Raw genomic sequence first — 23,476 nt, forward strand, 5'->3', positions numbered from 1 at the left:
GCTTAAGCATCTTATGTGTTAAAGAATTTTTTTTTTTATAGATCTGTCAGCACGAGTAGATGCTGTTAAGGAAGAAAACCTGAAACTCAAATCAGAAAATCAAGTTCTCGGCCAATACATAGAAAATCTTATGTCTGCATCTAGTGTTTTTCAGACAACTGACACAAAAAGCAAACGAAAGTAAGGGGTTGATTTCCAGATTAGGCTATTGTATTGCTGCTGCTTTTCCTGTTTTCATTGGCATAGGCTACATGAGTTAATACCTTAGTTTGTGGCTTCCTTGGATATCTGAAGATCAATGGCTATTATAGACAGAGTTAAAAACATCAAACAACTGAAACCATGAGTTTGTGTGTTGTTAGCCTTTGAGCAATGTGCAAATGTAATAGACTTTAACTTGACTTGCATATTTGTTTCAAAAAATCAACGATGGCACATCTTGTCAAAACTGGATTCAGTTTGTTGGGTTAAGCAAACGTGACTGTCAACTACTTTGAAGATTTTAGGATAGTGTCTTGTAGCAGAATAATACAATGAGATGTAAAATGGTGTTAATCTTATTTTAAATGAACACTTAAACTTACTTTGCACCACCTTTTCTTCAGCTCAAAAAATAATTTTAGGTATCTGTCTAGAATACACCTTTGCAGATGAAAAACAAACATTTTAAAAAATAATTGGAAGAGGTTAAGGATTTTCAGGAACTAGTAGAGATGTGACTCTTCTCTGCAGGGTTCTAATGACTTGCTTGGTCCTGACAAACTGAAGATAACCTGTTTGTAAAAGATTGTGAGGAGTGCTGAATTACTGGGATGTTACTGTTTACAGCGTGTATGATATCTTTCACACTTCAAACCAGTTCCTTTTCCCTAACTGCTGGCAGTTTTTCTGTTAGCTAATGTTATTCAAGGAGGTGGTTTTACACCCATGTTGAGAACCACTCATCTTAGTATACCTGCTTTTATAGTGGGGGCTTTGCCAGCATAGCTACATTGTTTTTTCACACCCTGATGGACATGGCTATATTCACATCTTTGTAGTGTAGACCTGGCCCTAGTCTCTATGTGCCACTGGAGCCATGTGTAGGTGCCAGAAGCTAGCCTACTGTTTCAAACATCACTTGGTGCCTGAACAGCCTCCTTGTACTGATTTCTGTTGCCAAAGGTAGCAACTTCCAGTTTTTGCACTAGTACACTTCCATGCTGTCAGGAAGGGGCAGAAATTGGTAGTTATGTGTTTCTGGGATGGGATATTCTGGCTACACTAGTATTTGAAATGCTGTTTCAGCACAGTTTCAAGGGGACTGATTTAGGCAACCCTCAGCAACTGTTCAGTTTTCTAGTGTAGATGTGTTAAATGGGCTGCTGTTACTAGGACTGGGCTGTAGTAAAGGTCAGCAAAGTTTTTACAAATATTTCTAGTGTACATCAGTATTAATAGTGAAAAAGCAAAAAAGGTAAAAGTTGGTAAGATTTAATTTATCAGTATTGAAACTTACACATCCCTCCCAAATGTCTTTGTATCAAGCTAGTTGATTTGTTATGGCTTTATGAATGTTAGTTAAAACATCTTTTTAATAATGGAAATCACTTTTCCCATGCTAAGAGGTAAAGTAAAATATGTTATTGTCAAGGCTGCATTTCATCACTACTGTGATGTATTCTGTAAAATAAAAACAAACGTGAGAATTGTGTTTGGGTGAGTGGATGTAACTGTAAAGAGTTAAACTAGTGTCAGACTGAGCTTCCTTGGGCAGCTAAAGTAGCTAGAGCTCAGCAACAGCAGAGTAGTGACAAGAGCACATCCATGAAAGATTGAGACTCATCAGGCAATGGGGGCTGTGGTCCCTCCCCTCCACTGTTTAAAAAAAAAAAAAAAAATGTATACCTGCACAGTTTTAGACAGCACCAAGTGGGATGCTGAGAGTGAAGCTTCTAAGTTAGATATTGAGTCAGGGCCCCAGTTGCAACAAAATTAAATTTATAGAGAATGAGACCTAACCTGGCTAGGGCTTTAAGCCAACTGCCTGGCCAACATAGGGGTTTATAAGACCCACCCACTAACTGTAATTTTAAACTTCTGTGGGGTTTCTGTCCCCTTTGTGCTTAAACACCCTGTGTGTACTCAAGTACTGGTAGCAAACAGGATTAATCTTCTGCCTAATTACTTATGGATACTGTTATACCCAAACACCACTTACCTAACACTTCTTCAAAAATATATACCGGTGTGTGTGTATATATATATATACACACACACATACACACACTTTTTGCTCCTTTCTCCGTAACTGTTCTACGACAAGGGAAAGCATTACACCCCCTTTACATAATAGGAAAGATCCACCATTGTCACCTGGTACACTTGTTAAAGCTGAGCCACTTTCCTAAAATCATAGAGTAATCTTAATCATGTTTTGCATTAATGTAAGATTGGATGGTGATATTTTAGCCATATGTATATAGAGTAGTCATTTCAACTGTAAACATTTTGCTTCCCACTACTGTGACCTTTTAACTTATGAACATTTTAAAATTGTGTTGTATTACTGATTTTACATTTAAATAAAAGCTTTTGACTTGTCTCGGTTTGTTGTAGAATGGACAGTATATAGGGTTGGAATGTTTTACAGATGTAAATGTTGAATTAAAGCAGTTTTAAACTAATGTGAAAAAATTCTATATAAAGATTAAACAGTAGGCATGATTAGCATTTGCTAACCACACGGAGTATAGTATTTCAGTTAAGTTATCACCATCTAGGGCCCTGACACTGGTTGTTTCTGGGTACTAAAATTAAATTTTACGCATAGCTATCTAGTGAAACTAGTCAGCAATAAAAAATTCACTTCTTTCCCTTAACTTTGTTTCAAAGTAATTAACCTGAATAAGCTGCATGTGCACCAGAAGAAACCTCTCTTCTGTAAATACTTTGCATTGCTGTATGATCTTGTACACTAATTATTCTGTGTTCTAAACATTACATAGTGGGTACTAAAAAGGCCCAATCTATTCCATTAACTGCAGTGGAATCAGACCCTAAACATCTGTCAACTGGTAAATGTTTAACCATAAGATATCATGGGCCCAATGATTTGGGTATCTAAACCACACTGATAGAGAACCTAATCAAAACTGAAGAATGGATATTAAGAGCCCTTAAAAGCACCTTTTAATTCAGAAACATTGCACTTTAAAAGTATCTTTTTGGAGGTTTGCGTACCCGCTATCTAGGTTCTTAAGCTACAGACTTGAATACTACACAAGTCAGCTCAGGGCTAGTGTACACTCGAAGTGCTACAGTGAGGCATTTGTGCCACGGAAGTGTGTCTGGTGAAGATGCTCTATGCCAACAGGAGAGCGCTCTTCCATCTAAGCAGTAGCTATGCTGGTGGGAGAAGCTCTCCCACTGACATAGCACTATCCACCCCAGTGCTTAGGTTGCTGTAACTTGCTTTGCTCAGGGGTGGGTGGCTTTTCCAGAGAAGCCTAACCCTGCTTTTTCAACTTTGAAAGAGCTACATCTCTCTCTTTAATCTCTTGGATCAGGTCTTGGAACGCTGGTTACCTCAAAAGGAATAAAAATTGAGGTAACGGGGTCTGAAGTCTCTGCACTGGAGGGAGGAAGAGGGTCTCCCCTCCCTCCAGAGCCTTAGTTGCCATGGAGAACCTGGCCTTCCTCAGTGATGCAGATCTGTCCAAGGCCTGCATCACTGAGGAAGCTGTGGGATCCCATACTCAGGAAGAGGCTATCAAGACTTATCACCTCTTCCCTACTGTTGGCTCCCGGTCTTAGTGAGGTAGGCTTACTTGCTCTCTGCTCAACATGGATGAGAATTTCCCCTGCTGAGCTAGTTCAGTGTGGATCTGGCTGCACACAAACCAGAAGCTTCACCTTTGCCCCAGACAAATGCCTCATGGACAGGAAGGTCAAGCAATGGGGATAATACTGTCCTTCTGCTTCCCCTGGCTGTTTTCCATTTCCATGGATAGGGGAATAATAGGAGAAAGGAGGACAGGAAAGGAAGAGAAAAAGAAGCTGCTTCTTAAAACCTCTTCAGAAATCCACAATGTTTTGAAGGAAGTAGTTTGAGGAATAAACACCACCACACAGAAAATGAGAAACTTAGTTTAAAATTTTAAGTCCTGTGAAGGGTTCTGCTATAAAAAAAGTGTGACATCGATTCAGGTTTGGAAGCAAAGTGAATAGATTTTTTTTTTTTTTTTTTTAAACATGAAAGATGAACTGCTGGAATAGTGAAGGGGTGGCAGTGTATGATGACAGCATGCCTGAATCACTGCTTTACGGTCAAAAATTCTAGAAGGAGTTCTGTCAAACACAGTCTAGAAAGCCAAGATCCCATGACCCAATTCTGGCATAAATTCTCTTTAGCAAAAGACAAAGTTCAATAATTTAAATAATTTCAGAAAACCCTGCTTTTAAAGACCGTTGTGGTATGTACAATTACATCTTGAATAATTTTTTAAGTATAAGATAGAAGCAAACAACTTTCTCTTGCAGTATGCTGTTTTAGATCCTATTGTAATTAAAGGTGTCCTTTGACTACAATAAAAACTCAACCTCTCAAAATTCTTATCTATGAGACTAATAAATTTCATGATAAACATGAGAGATATTAAATATTTTATTTTCAAGAGGCAATGTACACTTAGCAAATATTTTGTCAACCAGGATTAGGCCATTCTGGCTTGGAACATGAGAACTATAAAAGTTTGAAAAAAAAACCTGTACACCATTTTACTTCAAGTAGATGGGAAGTCTCTGCATTCAGATGTAAAACATGCTATGCTATCTATTAACCAGTGTTCCTATGAATACCTTGTCAAATAAATTACTATAACAAATGCCTAAAGTGAGCATGTGACCACAAACATATTATAAAAGGCAGATCATTTACAATAAAATGCATTGCTAGCACTGTATTTATCATACAAAAACAACTATTGTATTTAGCTCTGCACAGAAGAAAAATGACTGGCCATTTCTTTAGGGCTGTGAACTACTAGAGATGCTACATTCCACTTCAGGTGAAGTGGAAGCAGCTGATTTGTGCTAGAGCTGCAAAATACTATCATCCCATTTACTATTCATGTTTTAAAAAACATTTAGAGCCAAAATGACAGTCAACCAATATTAACTAATTTCTAAGAATATCAATCTTTTAAATCAGATAAAATTGCCATTTTATTTTTAATCTAAATTCAAAACACCATTTAACTTTTCACAGATTACTTTTTTTTTTTTTTTTTTTTTTGAGGAAAAATGCTAAGTTTGGGAAGATCAAGGAGGCTGGACATGGAAGCAGGAGGCTATGTAGTAATAAGTCCAGTTGTTTGTTTTGTTTTTTTTTTTAAAATCTCAGTAACTTGCATGCTGTCAGGCACACCAAAATGGCATGCCAAGTTTCTATAATCAGGAACTAAAAACACTAGTTGGAAATAATTCAGTCCTTTCGTACTCTTCTTTTGCGTACTGATTTCATTAGACCATCTCCACACCCTATGCTTTCGTCAGCTTCTTTCATCTGGAATAGAAGATGATTTTGGTTTAACTTAAAATGGCAATCTAAATTTAATTATGGCAATAATGAGAGGTATTTTCCTTATCCCAATCACATTGTCTATGGATAAAATACTGCAACACTTGGCAAGTGTTACAAAATGCACAATGGTAAAAGTTCCTTTCCTCAGCCTTCAGTAATCTTTATTTCCTGTCCTATAAACAGAATATAAAAGATGACTATAAACTGAAGTTTTATCCTTAAAAGCTTCTTACTTTTCTTGCTTAATTTACTCAGTAGTATCTAAACAAACAACTTCAGTTGCAGGGTCATGAATTCAGTGACCTCTTTTCCCCCCTTAAAGTACAGTCTGCACTCATTCTACCCATCATTTCTTACTTTGGAGGTTTTAGGTACTCCACAGCTGCATTACTCAGGGAGACAAAATAAGCAGCATGGGACTGGCCAAAACAGGTATTGACTTAGTGATTCCTAATTTGAAAACAGGTAATTACCATATCAGAAGTCCTCTCAAGAGGAAACTCCTATATGGGCAACCCTACTTCCCAGCAACACCCAATGGCAAGCCTGTCATTTTAATTTAAAGTTCCTGAGCTATAGCACTGTCTTAGCAATGACAATCAGTTTGAGAAATCCGTGAGTGAGATATTAACAGCTAGTCATAATTATACAAACGTTTGCATATCCTGGTAATAACTGGATAAGATATGCAGAAATAAGAAAATCTGAAATATTTTTGAAGAAGTCTTCCAAAACAAGGCATTAAGAGATTCGCTACTTGCCAAAGTATCCAACACTTTCAAAACTGCTAAAAGAGTGGCTAACTATGTAAAACTACTCTTCTTTCAATCTCCCTGGCACAAACCCTGTCACCACCACTAAATTCTACAGAAAGTTAGACGTTTTAAAATAGTATCACTTCAGCCAAACTCAGAGGAAGGAGTTCCTTTTCCAATACACAGCAGGCTGCTTCCGAGCACATTTACAAAAGCTGCTTTCTGCTGTATGTAGCAGGGGAAGCTGTAACCACAGATTTTAGAGGCCTATACAATTCTAAAGCCTGAAATAATAAAGTAAATATTCAAACTAATATAAATAGAGAAAATATCCAAATTAGTATGTGGACAGGAGTCTGGTTTTATGGATAAATTGGAGGGGGAAAGAAGGATGTGGTCACTATATCCCCTGTAAAACATATTTCCCTGAAACAATCAAATTCCTGCCCCCCCACCCCACTGTGCTTATTTGCAAATGGTATTTGCTGTTCTAGAGTAGCTCACCTCATCCTCTGAACCAGATTTATTTGATTTGTCACCTTCTTCTTCCTGACTTCCTTCTGCAGCTTCATTCTCTTCATCATTTTTATCTTCACCTTCTAGAGCAGAGATTAACATGACAACTCAGTAGATGGACTTTTTTATGCAAAGATAAATAAGGAAACCAAATATACTACTAAAGCAAAATACAAAAAAAATACACCAATTTCAAATTTTAACATGGACCATTTTATATGCAACTGTTCAAACTAACATAACCCCGATACCAGGGTTAGAGATTTCTTAACATCAACTAATGCAGGGGTTCTCAAACCAGGGGGTCAGAACCCCTCAGGGGGTCGTGAGGTTATTATGCGTGGGGTCACTTCCACCTCAAACCCCGCTTTGCCTCCAGCACTTATGATGTTAAATATATATTAAAAAAGTGTTTTTAATTAATAAGGGGGTGGGAGGTTTGCACTCAGAGGCTCTCTCTGTGAAAGGGGTCACCAATACAAGTTTGAGACTCACTGTACTAGTGTAAGATCCATTGTCAAATTTTAGTACTCAATTTTGACAATTTCAACCTAGGCTCTTTTCATGCCAGAAATTCATGTATTTAGACATTCAAGCAACATTTATTGCAACTGCAAACAACTGCTGACACAAAAAGGAGGAATCTAATCTCTTAACTATTTTAGTAAATGGAATTTTAGTCCAAAACAGAGATTGGATGATTCATGGGACAGACAATGGAATTATGAGTCTATCATACAGAGTATAATTAAACACTTACAACTCATACTTGATGGGTTTCCCAAATCTCCTATTTTGGCCTTCAAAAAACAACCTCATAATCAGAAGCAAGATCCTAACAGACAAGGGCACACCAACTCAAAGCAGCACCAGACCTTGCTGTACAGATGCAAAACCTGCAGACATATCTCCACTACAACGATGAGCAATGCACCCACAACACACCTTTCGAAACTGATGGGTCCTACACATTCTTATCACGCGTAGTGTACATTCAGTGTGCAAATGCCCCAACTACAGTTATGTGGGTGAAACAAGACAATTACTACACTCTCAAATGAACTCATACAGAAAAATGATAAAAAAAACTACCTACCATCACCTTTGGACAAACTCAGTTCACAAAATTATCACTCTTTCTGACCTCTCAGTCCTCGTTCTCAAAGGAAACTGGCAGAACACATCCAAAAGTCGGGCCTGGGAACTAAAATTGGTACCTTTGCTAGATATAAAAAATCATGGACTCAAACACTGGATTTATGGCTCATTACAAGAATCTGTAACCCACTAACCTTCTTTTGTCCTAGGAGTGCAGAGGATTAATTGCCCACTTCACCTGGAATGGTTTCGATATACATATTAACTCCTTATACTTAATCTGCTGTTCTATCTTGTATTTAGCTGTGACACTCTGAGTACCTCTACCAGCTCTATGTAAACTCAAAAGTTTGTCTCCTTGAACAGAAATTGGTCCAATAAAAAGACATTACCTCACCTATTTCATGTCTCTAATATCCTGGGCCCAACACAGCTACAACATTGAAATCAACATTAGTAATAAAAATAGGAGTTCTTAGTGACAGACATCCATGTCAGAAAAAACATTAACTGGCACTTGTTGGTAGTCTCAGCAGAGGTGCCATGAACTGAATGGGCATGGACACTTACATCATTTTATCCGCTCTGGCCTGATCTACAGTAGGAAATTTCAACCCATAATTCACTACCAGTTCAACTCCAGTGGTGGAAATAGTAATCTTAACAGATATTAGGTGTTTTTATTCAGAGCAGGTAAAGATGATATGGTGGTAGAAACACCTGATCCCTGTTTGCACCATACAGTCTCTACCAGTGCTACCAACAGTAGAGTTACCACCAACAGAAAACAACATGTCCTTGTTTTCCTGGTATAGATGCAGACTTAGAGATATTTACTTAAAAAAATAGCTATATAACTGTAAGGATGGTGTGGCAAAACATCACTGTTCGCATTCTGTCAAAAAGACTTCAGTTTTTAGTGCTGTCAATCTAGCACTTCGCAGAACTGCTAGCATCATTTAAAAATTATTGAGAAAAACCTAAACACCAAAAGTAGCAATTGGCAGAAACTGAATAAACAGGATAATTGTACTATTTATAGACTCAGACTCATAGGTCAGAAGGGACCAATATGATCATCTAGTCTGACCTCCTGCACAAGGCAGGCCACAAAACCCTGCCCATACACATTTATAACAACCCCGAACCCATGACTGAGTTATTGAAATCCTCAAAATTGAGATTTGAAGACCTCAAGCTGCAGGGAATCCACCAGCAAGCGACCCATGCCCCACGCTGCAGAGGAAGGCGAAAAACCTCCAGGGCCTCTGCCAATCCGCCCTGGAGGAAAATTCCTTCCCGACCCCAAATATGGCGATCAGCTAAACCCTGAGCATGTGGGCAAGACTCACCAGCCAGCACCCAAGAAAGAATTCTCTGCAGTAACTCAGTTCCCATCCCATCCAACATCCCCTCACAGACCATTGAGCAGACTTATCTGCCGATAATCCAAGATCAATTGCCCAAATTAAACTATCCCATCATAACATCCCCTCCATATACTTATCAAGCTTAGTCTTAAAGCCAGATAAGTCTTTTGCCCCCACTACTTCCCTCGGAAGGCTGTTCCAGAACTTCACTCCCCTAATGGTTAGAAACCTTCGTCTAATTTCAAGTCTAAACTTCCTAATATCCAGTTTGTACCCATTTGTCCTTGTGCCTACATTAGTACTAAGCTTAAATAATTCCTCTCCCTCCCTAACGTTAATCCCCCTGATATATTTATATAGAGCAAGCATATCCCCCCGGAGCCTTCTTTTGGCCAGGCTAAACAAGCCAAGCTCTTTGAGTCTCCTTTCATAAGGCAGGTTTTCCATTCCTCGGATCATCCTAGTAGCCCGTCTCTGAACCTGTTCCAGTTTGAATTCATCCTTCTTAAACATGGGACACCAGAACTGCACACAATATTCCAGGTGGGGTCTCACCAGCGCCTTATATAACGGTACTAACACCTCCTTATCCTTGCTGGAAATACCTCGCCTGATGCATCCTAAAACCGCATTTGCTTTTTTAACGGCCATATCGCATTGGCGGCTCATAGACATCCTGCTATCAACCAATACCCCAAGGTCCTTCTCCTCCTCCGTCGCTTCCAACTGATGCGTCCCCAACGTATATCTAAAATTCTTATTATTAATCCCTAAGTGCATGACCTTGCACTTTTCACTATTATATTTCATCCTATTACTATTACTCCAGTTTACAAGGTGGTCCAGATCTTCCTGAATAGTATCCCGGTCCTTCTCCGTGTTAGCAATACCCCCCAGCTTTGTGTCATCCGCAAACTTTATTAGCACATTCCCGCTCTTTGTGCCAAGGTCAGTAATAAAAAGGTTAAATAAGATCGGTCCCAAAACCGATCCTTGAGGGACTCCACTAGTAACCTCCTTCCAGCCTGACAGTTCACCCTTCAGTACGACCCGCTGGAGTCTCCCCTTTAACCAGTTCCTTATCCACCTTACAACTTTCATATTCATCCCCATCTTTTCCAATTTAACTAACAGTTCCCCATGCGGAACCGTGTCAAACGCCTTACTGAAATCGAGGTAAATTAGATCTACCGCATTTCCTTTGTCTAAGTAATCCGTCACCTTCTCAAAGAAGGAGATCAGGTTGGTTTGGCACGATCTACCTTTAGTAAATCCATGTTGCAATTCGTCCCAATTACCATTGACCTCAATGTCCTTAACTACTTTCTCCCTAATAAATAAGATCTAATTGTCCCCTAAAAGTTGCACATGCATCTTATCCTCTATGGCAGAGTTACCTCCTTTCCCTGGATGCTTCTTTAGGTGTCAGGAGCTCCATGCAGAGGAATGAGGGCAAACCAGGGGATGTGTGGCCAAATCAAGTTATCACCACCCACTGGCCCCACAGAAACGTCGTATTAAAGTAACAGAAGAGCAAATCAAAGTTGAGGAGCCCCTTTAGAGATAACATCCTGACAGCAGCCACATACACCCTTAAACTGAGGAGGTCTACTTCAAATGCTTCTGCCGCTCACAATTGCACTGTCTTGCATGGAGGGGCAGGAAGTTTTTCTCATAGGCAGATCCCAGGAGATTTAGGACTTCATAGGTCAAATCAACAACATACTCTCTACCCAGAAACAAAGAGGCAGATACTGACTCTGCAGATGTGACAGCTATGGTCAAGATCAGAAGTAGAAAACTAGTAGCAAGTTATATCATGATTGCCGATTCCATATGAAGTAGTCTGGTAGAAAGCCTTTCACTTCTCTGCATGCGAATTGCTGCCCATCAGCCTGAAGTATTAACATCAGCAAGAAGGTGCAGGAAGCGAAGGAAGGAGTAGAGGCAGAGGTGAAAGTACACTGGTATGGGCCGGTACGGAGGACTGGACTGGTAAGAAAAGGAGACTGACTGAGGGAGGGAGAGAGAAGCCTCCTCCCTGCATAAGAATAGTTTAAACTCAGCTGTTCCCTGATGGTTCAGCCCCCAAGGTTTAGGTTTCTTGCATCCTTGTTAATTTCACTCTCAGTAGCTGGGGAGAAGGCGTCATGGGCAGGGTGTGTTTGACCATGGCAGGGGCAGTCCTTTTCTGCTCCTGGGATGAGGGGATCTCTCCAATACTAATATACACAACAAATAGAAGCATTTGGCTGCACAGCTTAAATCCAGAGCTAAGAAAAGCAGGTGGAAGGGGAAAACTCACTGTCACATTGGTTTCTCAGCTCCTCCCTCCCCCTACCCCAGCCAGGCTGCAGACAAGGCCCCAGCCAGGCTGCAGACAAGGCTCTACATTCCTCCCCTTGCCCCCAAACCCCAGCAGGGGTTCTCCTCTAGGCTCTAGCTTGCAGCTGGGACACCGGCTGAGATACCTGCTGCTGCTGCCTGCAGAAGAACAGTTTAAACTCAGCTGTTCCCTGTGCAGTTCAGTGCCCGGAGTCAGGAGCCATTTCTGGCATCCTCGTTAGTTTCACTCCCAGTTGTTGTTGGGTGTGTGTGACCATGGCAGGGGCAGTTCTTTTCTGCCCCGGGGATGAGAGGATCTCTTAAACACAATCAAAATCAGGAACCATTTCCAAGTTCAAATCTATCCCATTCCCTCCCCAGCAGAGGATCATGGTTGTGATGTCCAAACTGCTTGCAGATCCTCTTTGAAATGTTACTGTTTAAAGAAAATAAAAAACATGGAGAACATGGTAGAAAGGTGTGTCATGATGATTAGGGTTTATTTTGGGCAAAGCAATTTTGCTAAAGCAACTAAAGATTCACAGGGAAAGCAAATAGCCCCCATAGACAAAACCACAACGGGATTGGAGGGGAAAACTGAATATTCAAGGAAATTCTTGTGCCTCCTTTGAAAGAAATAGTAGTTTCCATTCCAATCCACCCTCTTTATATATTGATTTACACACCTGAAATGTCCTTAGGACATCGGGTGCAATCTCAGGTCTCTTTTTGTTTTGTCCTGCCTGCAGAGTGCAGAGGCTGAAACCGACAAAACTTTCTCTAAATATCTTGTATAATTCATGAAGGCTATTCCAGTTGTCCTTCATTCACCCCTGACTTCCCCTCCCCCGCTGACTGGCTATGGTTTTTGCCTTGGTTACTTACTCCTTCGCAGACCCAGCCCAGTGGCACCTGCTGGCTCTCTGCAGGCAGTAGCCCACAGGGGCCGGTTGCTGGGGTCGCTGCTGGTCAGTGGCAGGCTGCAGCTGCATTGTTTGTGACACATTCATACACATACATACAGTCAAGGTGAAAGTAAGCCGGTCTGGTCTGGTCCGGTTCGGCGTACCGGCAAGAGCCAGTACGCCGTGCTGGACTGCATTGACTTTCACAGCAGGGACTGAAAGGGCTCTGGGCTGCCCATGGCTGCGGGCAGCCCACAGCCCTTTAAATCCCGGCCACGGCTCCGGCAGCTGGGCTGGGGCCAGAATTTAAAGGGGTCCAGGCTTCCCTCAGCAGCAAGAGCTCTGGGCCTTTTAAATCCCTGCCCCAGCCACACATCTCAGGGTTGCCCCTGGTGACCAGAGCCCCAGGGCACTCCCAGCCACCTCTGCAGCTGGGAGCCCCTGGTTGATTTAAAGGCCCTGTGTCTCCCAGTTCTCTGGGGCCTTTAAATCTTGAGGCCACGCCTCTTCCAGATGAGGTCACGCCCCCCTCAGGACTCCAGCAGTACTGGTAAGTCCTGTAAGTTATTTTCACCCCATTTTCAAGCCTGGGCCCAGGTTACTTCCCTTTCTCAGTACCTGAGGGAGGATCTTTCCTTCCTTCCTTCCTTCTCTCCTTTATCATCTCTTTTTTCATCTCCTCAATTTGTCTTCTTTCTGTAGGAAAGGCAGAATCAGGGAAAAGCAGAAGCCATGTGCTCCATGTTTTCAGGCATGAAGAGGCAAAAGAATGGTGTAAAGGGAACAAAACTTTCTCTTAGGTATGAAAAGTTGGTTGATAGGTTTTTGCCTGCTTCTTCCTGGTAAGTGGAATCATGAGTTTCATGTGAAGAATAGAAAGGTAGGGAAAAGGAGAGCTGTATGACAAAGCCTTTATTTTTTACTCTCAGCACAGAAGTTGTCTAAAGACCTTTGAATAGACTACATATCTGGAAATTAAAGACTTTTCTTTAGTATGTGTTTAGTTACTACTGGGATTTTAGGCTTTAACACTGGATCCAATGAGTCTCCTTGGTGTAACAGTACTGACCGTAAACAGCCATTCCAAAGACAAAATTCTTAAACAAGTTAATCAAAGAAGTTGTGTGATTCAAATTAGTTTTTCTTTGCAGTTGGCACCACATGTACTACACATTCACTCCAAAATCTACTTTGATAATGCTAGTCAGCTATCAAAAAAAGATACATCTTTTATTAAATGTTTCAGTAGTATTTCGAACCTCATCAGAATAAACCCAGAAAAAATCTTGAGTGGCATTCTGAGTATCTGAGTTGTACAGCTTGATTCAACGCCTAAAGATTAATGCAGATTTAAGAATTAAGACCGTTTCCCACAAAACTAATCTCCTTTCTGCTAAAGGGAAGAAACATCACACTACAACGCGCGGAAAATCCTGGAAGTTTAATAGATCGAGATTATTTTTACAGTATGAAATCTGTAGTCTAAGAAATATGATTACTTTACTTATATCTTTAAATTAAGTTTCATCTTCATGATATTACATATGAAGTCACATCTCATGGAGTTTAACTATGTAGAACAGGCCTGAACTGAGCTGCTGTGAATGTACTTTGGAGGGCAGTCATTTCTATAGACTTGCAGGGCAGTTGACCATTCCCATAGGATTATTAGCAGAGATCACATGACAGAGAGGGGGTGATCAGTGTGCAGCTCACTCTTCCTGTTCTAGTCTTAGACAAGGCCATGTCGGCTGAGTATGATTAGTGAGCTCTGTACTGTTCTGCTTAAATCCCTGATATGCAGTGTAGTTGTAGCCATGTCGATCTCAGGATATTAGAGACACAAGGTGGATGAGGTTATATCTTTTATTGGACCAACTTCTATTGGTGGGAGAGACATGCTTTAGAGCCACACAGACCCGAAGAAGAGCTCTGTCTCTTTCTCATCAGCAGAAGTTGGTTCAATAAAATATTACCTCATCCACCTTGTTTCTCTAAATTCCTGGTTGCATTATGAGATATTGGCAGGCTGAACCATTCCCCTCTAGGACAGAAATAGACAGGGGGAAGTGAAAAGAATGAGATGAAGGAAGGAGACGATCAATGGAAGTGTGAAAAGAAAGTAGGGATGTGAACATTGCAGTGAAAAACGTACATATTAAAAAAATCAGACTGAAGGAAACCGAAATGGAAAAAGATAAAGGAAAGTGGGGGGAGGAAAAAAGCAAGAGATGCACTAAAATTTCTTTAGTAAAACCAACGCAAAGTGCCTAATAGGCCCAAAGTGCCAGTGGTTCATAGGAAAAAGGTGTATCCCTGAGAGAAAGTCTTACTAAGAGGGAGCTCACACACAGATGCAGCATCGCCTGAACTGAATGGAAAGAACCTGTAACTCAGGAATCCCAGACTGCCATGCTGATAACAGTGAAGTAGGCTCTAGTAGCCCCTGGTTTCCAAGATGAACTCAATTAGGATACAGTAAAAGGAAGTACTCAATGGAGAAGCAAGGGAGGCTTCTTTATTCAAGGGCAAGGAATATGACAGTGCCTAGGCCAAAATAAGAGGAAGAATATGAAGAAAATGCCAGAGGGTCTGGACTAGCAATTGATGCTTATGTCAACAATACAGGTGGCATGGGGACAGTTAATGCCTCTGATGCCGAGGCATAGATGGAATGTCTCAGTGCTGCCACAGATTGTACCAAAGCACCAGCACTAACACAGCCAAAAGCTATCAATATTGAAGCATCCATCTAATGCAGAAGTGGCCAATGATAAAGCATTTGACACCGAGGTCACCCACCAATGCCAGAAAACACTGGCATCAAGAGGATGGAGACACTAGTGTGGACACAATCTGATAATCACTTGCCTCTTGACTGTTACTCTTTTCACTCCTTACTGAGGAAGTAATACTGAGATGAAGTCTTTGGAAGGCTTAGTCATCTGAAAGAACTTGACAGACGCCAAGACCGTGCTCAAGGCAGGCGCTGACCCCTCTTCTTATATACAATTTCAGGTCAGAGGAATGCTACCATGAAGTGAAAAGGTATCAGAATGGTTTAAGAACACTCCGTATTGGATCCAGTGGCATGGGATGTTTTAGCTAAATATTTCAAGGCCTGATGATCTACTGATTTCTGACTTGGCAGAATGAGACTGAGATCTGTGCAGGCTCCTAAGGCAGTTCAATGCCAGCAAACGACACCCTCATAGCTTCTGATAAAAAGTGAAGTAGCTGGCCACTCTCCAGGATTGTGTGAGAACAATTTGCACATACAATAGTTAGGAACAAGCTGCTCCCCAAGGAAGGAGAAACACCACATACGTTTAATGATGATGGACCAAGTGGCATAGGAGAAGCATAGCTTAAAGCCACAGATTTGTCGATGGTCATCTTAGATCTGAAATGATGTGAGACCATTTCAATATCATCTTAAGAGACCAAATATCCAGAAGGAGTATAAAGCCTAACATTATGCACAACTAACTATATTTATATATTAGAAGCATTAAAAATTCCCTCCTAAAGGAAGAAGTTGATGAAAGACCAAAAGACACTGTAGCATCCCTGCTTTTTGCCTTGGTTGGTCAGAAGGAACTGCAGGGCAGTTGGGACTGTGCACTCTTGCTCGAGGGTGGAGAAAAGAAGAGCAGAGGCAAGGTGTGCATACAGCCCCAGAAGATGCAGCTATTCAAAAAGGTCAAAGAAGAGTAGACTTCAGGCAGGTAATGGTCAAAGAACTACCTATTGTAATGTAACACTTTTTTTTCCAGCCCTATTACTCTATAATAGCTGGTTTTAAGAACTGGTATTATTCTGGAAAAGCAGTCTATAGCTATTTGAATTTTGACATGTATATAACCACAGCTTGTTTGCTCAGCTTACCTTCTACAGCAATATCTTTTTCTTCTTCCAATTCTGCTTCATCATTTATCTCCCCTCTCTCTTGTTCCAGTTCTCCCTTTGTAACTGGCTTAGAGGCATCCATTTTTTTGTAGTCAATGTCTTCTTCTATTTTCTATAAAAAAATAATCATTTACATTTTTAAATAACTGATATCTAACATTTATTTTCTAATTTGGGGGGGATTTTGTAAAGGCCTATTTTTAAAATCAAGATTTACAATAAAAACCCAACTGATTTTATTTGTAAGTGATTTTTCAATTATGTAAATTTATTGCTGCTAGAGGGCATTAAGGTCAAACAAAATATGGTACTATCATTAGGAAAAAAAAGGTGAAAATAAAATTAATTTCTCTTTTACCTTGGTTGGCCAGCAGAACAGTACACCCAATCCTACAGGCAGTGCTAAAGTCAAGATGTAAAGAACCCAAAGCCATGGACGGTCTTCTGCAGCAGTCAGCAACTGACTAAACATACCAGGCTGCAGAAAGAAACGAAGAATGAATCACTATAATGAATAAAGTGACCTAGCATTTATATAGCTCACTGCATTTTTCAAAGTACTGTACAGACATTTGTTAACCTTTAACATCATGTAAAAGGCTTCTCTTTTGGGAATTTAGTGCATTTTTTCATTTTCTTTACCAGCTATAATGTTGCACACATGCACTCTCTCTCTAAAGGGCAAGAATACTGTTTATTAAATAGTAAGGGACAAAATTTTGTAAACTTGCACCATTAGAGATCTGCAGATATAAGAAAAGGAGCCACACACAGACAGAATACATGGTCACTAGTGGGAGCCCAAGCACTGAAAGCACAGGCTAGCATCCTACCATTTGAGCTAAGGGAGAATTCTTAGAGCTCATGTACACTGCATGTAACGTGCTCTTATGGAGGTGTGTTTTCTGAAGCACACTAATGTGTTGTGCATTAATTGGTCTGTGTAGACTCTTCTGGTGCAAGCTAAAGGTTCCCTAGTGCCCTTTAACAGAGTACTGTTTCAAAACAGCATTATGTTAAAGCACACCAGCAGGGTCTATGAGGACCAATTAATGGAAAACACTTTAGTGCACTTGAGAAATTATACCTAGAGTGAACATTTTACAAAAGTATGATTTCTGAAGTGCACTAGAGTGCATTACCCCACTACGTAGATAAGCTCTTAGCTGTAAGAAAGAGGCTTTGTAGTTGCTGGGCACAGCCATTAGAGAGAGTTATGATCATATAAAATAGGCCAGTATCGTGCACATCTTGTGACATAAGCTGGAGATGTGTGCACACAGGATTTCAAAAGGTGCTGGCTGTCTCCAGGCAGTGCATTTAAAGATGGATATGCACATGAGGACAGGATAGGGGACATGGATTTGATAACTGATGCACACTGTATTTTCAGAGTTGTATAATACGTGCTCAGAGTGACGATGGGCCTTAAATTTGCTTGACAGTAGATTTGCTACATGACCAGTATCCTTGGTCATTTATCCATTCCTGGAGAGATTACATATTTAGAGTGAGTATACTATCAAGGCTTTGAGTCTAAAGATTCTACTCCTACTTATCAAGGAGTATTGAAATCTAGAGGTGAAATCCTGGCACCATTTAAAGTAAATATGAGTTTTGTCATTGACTTCAGACAGATCAGGATTTCACCCATAAGTAAGTCAAGTGCTTCAAAGGCTTACATCTGAGAAGAGTGTAGATTTGGAAAAAGCTAAGCAGTCAAACTAGAAAGATTTAGCACGTTTCTCAGAACGGTTATCCACTTTGAATAAAAAGTAATCAAATCAATATATTGTCTACATTAACAGTAAAACCTAAGCAGCACGTTTCCCCGCTTATTTTGGCTACTATGAGTATGGTAAATACTACTGTATACCTCATTAGCACTAGCTACCAATTTCTTCAAGCCCCAGCCATCTGCAGCCCATCGATCTGCCACTTCCTTTTCTGAACAGATGATAAAATTATCAAAGTATATATCAGGAGTCATAGACCACAGCTCTAAACCGATAGCACTGACAGCAGTCATTTCAAATGGGTGAAGATCTTCAAAATAATCTGGGTTAGGGATTTTTTGAGGACTCCAGATCCCCTGTAAAAAGAAAAAAAAAAAGTCATTAGAGAGATGCTACTAAAAACATGAGCAGTGAATCCCTTTTTTTAAAAAAAGCCAAAACATATGCCAGTTAGGAAGGAGAAGTTAGTTATCCTTCTGAAAAGCAAAATCTTGCAGGTCACTTCCCTAGAACATGACAAACTGACCACCTCTAAGTCTTTAAAATGTTTGCTCCCTAAGGGTCGTGCTAGTGGTTGGTAGCACAAAGCACCTACATCCCTTATGCTTCTTGTGGGCTCATCAGTAATTTGACACCACTGCCCTTGGAATCTTTCAATCAACTGTTCACGGATGAACACAAAACTGTTTATGGCCAATTACAAAAATTAAAAATTGATTATAAAATCTTGAGATAAACAGCAAGACCAACAGGCTTTACATCTTAAATCCTATAGTAATCAGCACCTCAAAAAGAGTTCTTAGGAGTGGTGAACACAAATTCTGAAAAATGATCTCTTCAGAGAAGCAGGATTACAAGTTAAGAAACAAACAAGTACTCTCCTTCTCCTAACCCTTGTTCTTCAAGATATGTTACATATGTTCATTACATCATGGATATGTGTGCATTTTGTGTACCAGTGCCAAAGAGTTTTCCCTGCTGGTGCCCACAAGAGTGGTTCCCAAACAGAGAATATAAAGGGCAAGCTGCCCAGTCCATCCCTCAGTTCCTCTGCACCAGGATCCTGATGACAGACTTTAATGCACTGGGAAAGGATGGTGGGTCGCGTAATGGAAACTTGCAACATATCTTGAAGAACCTTTAGTTATAAGATGGCAAGTAACTGTTTCTTCGAGTGCTTACATAATTTCATGACACTGTAGGTGACTTCCAAGTCATTACCAATGGAGATGGGGTTAGGAGTTTCATCAAAAGAACTGTAGAACCACTTTTCTCCATTTGCATCTCCCCTTGATGCAGCTATAACTGCAAAGTGTCTAGCAAAAGACCATGGACCACATTGCTGACCTGCAGATGTCCACAAGAGGGACGTTTCCCACAAAGCTGTCGAGGCCAAGTCCGCTCTGGTTGAGTGCACTGAAATTCTCAGGAGGTGCGATGCCTTTGGCAACATAGCACATGATAATGTATTTAGAGTCATTATGGTCTAACAGAGTGACCCAACCTTTATGCTGTCTAGGTTATGAAAAGCTGGGAAGAACCCCAAACAGGATTTGTTTTGCCTAGGTTAGGACAAGACTAGGGCTGAGTACATCTGAAGTGTGCAGCTATTGTTCATCCCTGTGAACATGTGGCTTTTCAAAAAAGACTGGCAAGTACATAGACTGATGTAGGTGAAAATCAGACACCACCTTGGTGTATAGCCTAAAATGCACCTTGTCCTTGTGGAATACAGTGTATGGGGAACCCATTACCACGGCATGCAGTTACTCAACCCTTCTAGCAGTAGTCACTAAGAATGCACCTTTGCTGACAGGTGTAATAAGGAGGAGATTAAGGGCTCAAATAGAAGACATAAGAGCTGACTGCACTGAATTCAAGTCCCAAGGTGGAGGCAGATTCCTGAAAGGAACAGATGGACTCTTTCCACTTTTTAGGAATCTGGTTGCCACAGAACTGGTGAAAACAATCCTACCTTATATTCGAAAGGGAAAGCACTGAAACTGCAGCCTGGTGTACCTTAATGGAACTGAAAGCTAGACCCAACTTTGTTATGTAGTAGATAGTCCAAAATCTTTTGAATTGTGTAGGAGTCTCACTGTGGCTAGCTGCCCAAATGGAGAAACACTTCCACTTACTAACGTAAGTAACTATTGTGGAATGTTGCCTGCCCTGCTATTAAGCAGGATGTTCTTGACTGCCACTGAGTAACTTGCCTCCTCTGTATTTAACCACTGCTGAACTATGCCATGAAATGTAGCACCCAAGAATTTGGGTGTAATATTCGCCTGTGATTTTGGAATATCAACTCTGATTTGTGGAAGTAGTAAGGATTCTGCACAGGTCCAATACTAAAAAGTTAGCTCCAGACTGGCTGAGGCAAGAGGATCGTTTTACTTTGTTCTTGCTTCAGCTTGATAATAATGCTAGCCTTTCCCTACAGGAAAAATGAAGTATCTGAGATGGACCCGGGACTGTGACCATTTCTTCAGCAAAGCTAAGCACATTTCCTGTTCTGCCAAGTTGCAAACAAATCCGCTGCTGGAAATCCTCCTAGTCTAAACCCTGATCCTTGAATGCCTTTGTTGAGAGGCCATTCATGATCCAGGCTGAAAGATCTGCCAGACTATTCTGAACTCCTGGCAGGGTAAGATGCCTTAAGAGTTACCGAGTTCCATATGCAGAAATGCCACAACCTGACTGCCTCCTGACAGACTGACACCCAGCACCTCCTGCTTGTTCCCATAAAATACTGCTGTTGTGTCGTCAGGGAGCATCTACATGATCCTGCCCTGAATGCGACATGCCTGGAATATTGCACATGACTCAAGAACATTTACATGTAACCTAGCCTTGTGAGTGGCCCATAAGCCCTCAGCCTGAAGATCATCCAGATGACGCTTGTCATGAGATAAGGTCTTTTACCAAAGTCTGAGGGGAGAGACTGAGACAAAGGAAATTCTTCACGTACATTGTCCTGACTCATCCACCAATTTAGAGACAACAGATCCTGACTGGGATGCATACTAGTTTGTCCACATCACAAACCTAGGGGTGGTAGACTCACTTGCGCCATGCCTGCATTTCCTGGAGATGCAGCCCGGCGTGAGGGGTTGCATATGTACAAACAGTCATCTAACCTAGGATCCTGAAGTAATTCCTCACTGTGGCTCATGGCTGATCCTTGAACCATGCACAGAGGTCCTGTTTTGCCAGGTAAGCCTTGGCAGTGGCTGAGTCTAGGACTGCCCCAATGAACTCTATTCTTGGAAAAGTGACATGATTTGACTTCTCTTTATTTTCACACCCAAGCTGCTGAACAAATGGAGAGTTCGACAAATACTGGTCTCTACCTGATGACTGGAGTGACCCTGTGTCAGTCAATTGTCCAGGTAGGGATACATGCAGACATCCTCATTGTGGAGATAAGTGCATGGCAGTGGTGACAGTCTGATAAAAGCCTTAGTGCTGATGATAGTTTGAAAGATAGAAACATGAACTGGTAAGGATTTCCTACTACCATTAACTTCAGGAACCTGCTAGGGTGGATTGCCACATGGAAGTGGGCATCCTGTAAGTCAAGGGCAGCATCTCAGTCTCCCAGATCTAAAGAAGGGATAACAAAAGGTAGGAAAACCATATGGAACAACTTTAAACTTTTTGATACCTCTGTTTAGGTTCTGAAGTTCTGGATGGGTCTAAGAACCCCTCTGGCTTTGGGTATTAGAAAATATTGGGAGTAAAAACCCCAACCTGATGTGAAAGAGGCACTTCCTCTGTGGCTCTCTAAGAATGCAGAATCAGCACTTTTTCTCTTAGCACAGACTCATGAGATGGGTCCCTGAAAAGGGAAGTGGAAAGGGGGAAACAGAAAAAAACTGTAGGGTACATCCTGATGCCATCCTGCTTAGCGCCCGCTTGTCTGAGGTGATGGTCTGCCATGCATTTAGAAAATGGGATAACCTATTCTCAAAGGAAGAGAAAAATGCCAGAGAAATCCAAGCTGGTAGGTATGCTATCTTGACAAAAATGTCAAACACGCTGTTTGAGACTTGTGGTTGCCTGAATGAAACGATCAAGGAGGTAGAAGGCACAGGGTTGCCTCCTTGTGATCTTTTCTTTTTCTCTAAATGGTCAGACAGCCTGTAGGGGTCAGACAGCCTGTAGGGATAGAATTGCTGTCTTGGCTGGAACCTAGGACAATATTTTGTCCTCTTTGTAGCCAGCATGTAATAGTCCAAGGGACTGCTCTATTCTTTTAATGTGTGTAAAGACTTTCCAGTCTTAGAGGTGAAAACAAGCACAGCCCTCAAAAGAGAAAAAAAAAAGTCTTCAGTAATCTGCTTTACTTCTTCAGGAAACCTAGACACCTGTGACCGTGAGGCTCAGTGCAAAGTTACTGCTGTTACCATAACTCTTGCCCCAGAGTCTGGTTCATCCACAGAAACTTGCAGAGCTCATCAAGAAACCAGACAGCCTTCCACCAAGAAGGTCTGGAACTATTCCCTAGAGCTTTCAGGCAATTTATTTAAAAAAATGAGACAGACTCCCAGTTTGAATAGTCATTCCAGGCCAAAAGGACATAGTGGTTGGTATAATCCCATAATTCAATAAATCTCTCCCCCAGAAAGGTTTAGCTTTTTTGCATCCTTTTCTTTGGGGGTAACCTTAGCTTGATGGTGCCTTTCATTCACAGTGGACTATATAAACAAAGGGAGCAGGGTGTGGACACAACAGCTTGAACCTTTGGGATGGAATCTGGTATTTGCACTCCATGCACTTAGCCACTGGTGGAGCAGATGAGGTGATTTGCCACAGTGACTTGATGGACTACACTACTGCCTAATTTATAAGAAGGTCTACTGGTCTTTGCCCAGTAATAATGATGATGAGTTATTCAGAGGAGACAAGGCAGAAACGTCTTGAGGTTGATCTTGCACTGCTGAGGCAGACTGCTGTTCCAAAGCAGGTTGGAGAAGGTCCATCAACTGTGTCCAGAGGCTGTTTGGTACTGACCATTAGTCTCTCTGTACTGGACAGGGAAGTCTCTGTCGTTGGCAATCTGCTTCCATGAAGAAACAAATGTTGGTCTGAATGGAAGCATCCTTCAAGACATTCAAAATAGACAGTGAGAAGGCTGTTATGGTACCAGAAGCCAGTTGTGCATAGACCAAGCTTCTCAATTGCTGGAGTGCCTCTAAGGCGGAGAATATTCTGTGAAAGCAGGAACAGGTTCCAGAAGAGGCCCTGGACTCTCTGAAATGAGAGACTTGGGAACCCACTTCGGACTCTGAAGGCC

General features: G+C 41.2%; 2 protein-coding genes across 4 annotated transcripts in view; one reads left to right on the forward strand and one right to left on the reverse strand.

Annotated features, from left to right (window-relative positions):
• Positions 1 to 2,583, forward strand: part of SCOC (short coiled-coil protein) — a 302,069-nt gene extending 299,486 nt beyond the window's left edge. For both annotated transcript variants that reach the window (XM_075066283.1, XM_032805304.2), the window contains one exon: positions 42 to 2,583. In XM_075066283.1, coding sequence (XP_074922384.1) covers positions 42 to 184 — 143 coding nt within the window. In that variant the 3' untranslated portion in view covers positions 185 to 2,583. The remainder of the gene's footprint in view (positions 1 to 41) is intronic.
• A 2,050-nt stretch (positions 2,584 to 4,633) lies between these two features.
• CLGN (calmegin) overlaps positions 4,634 to 23,476 on the reverse strand; it is a 73,242-nt gene continuing 54,399 nt past the window's right edge. Inside the window, exons 11-16 of one of the 2 annotated variants that reach the window (XM_075066282.1) lie at positions 18,318 to 18,533; positions 16,800 to 16,919; positions 16,421 to 16,553; positions 13,151 to 13,228; positions 6,823 to 6,917; positions 4,634 to 5,545 (exon numbers count right to left, since the gene is read on the reverse strand). In XM_075066282.1, coding sequence (XP_074922383.1) covers positions 5,465 to 5,545; positions 6,823 to 6,917; positions 13,151 to 13,228; positions 16,421 to 16,553; positions 16,800 to 16,919; positions 18,318 to 18,533 — 723 coding nt within the window. In that variant the 3' untranslated portion in view covers positions 4,634 to 5,464. The remainder of the gene's footprint in view (positions 5,546 to 6,822; positions 6,918 to 13,150; positions 13,229 to 16,420; positions 16,554 to 16,799; positions 16,920 to 18,317; positions 18,534 to 23,476) is intronic. The other variant, XM_032805289.2, reaches the window with a different exon arrangement.

Source organism: Chelonoidis abingdonii, chromosome 5, assembly GCF_003597395.2.
Source record: "Chelonoidis abingdonii isolate Lonesome George chromosome 5, CheloAbing_2.0, whole genome shotgun sequence".
NCBI classification, from domain to species: Eukaryota; Metazoa; Chordata; order Testudines; family Testudinidae; genus Chelonoidis; species Chelonoidis abingdonii.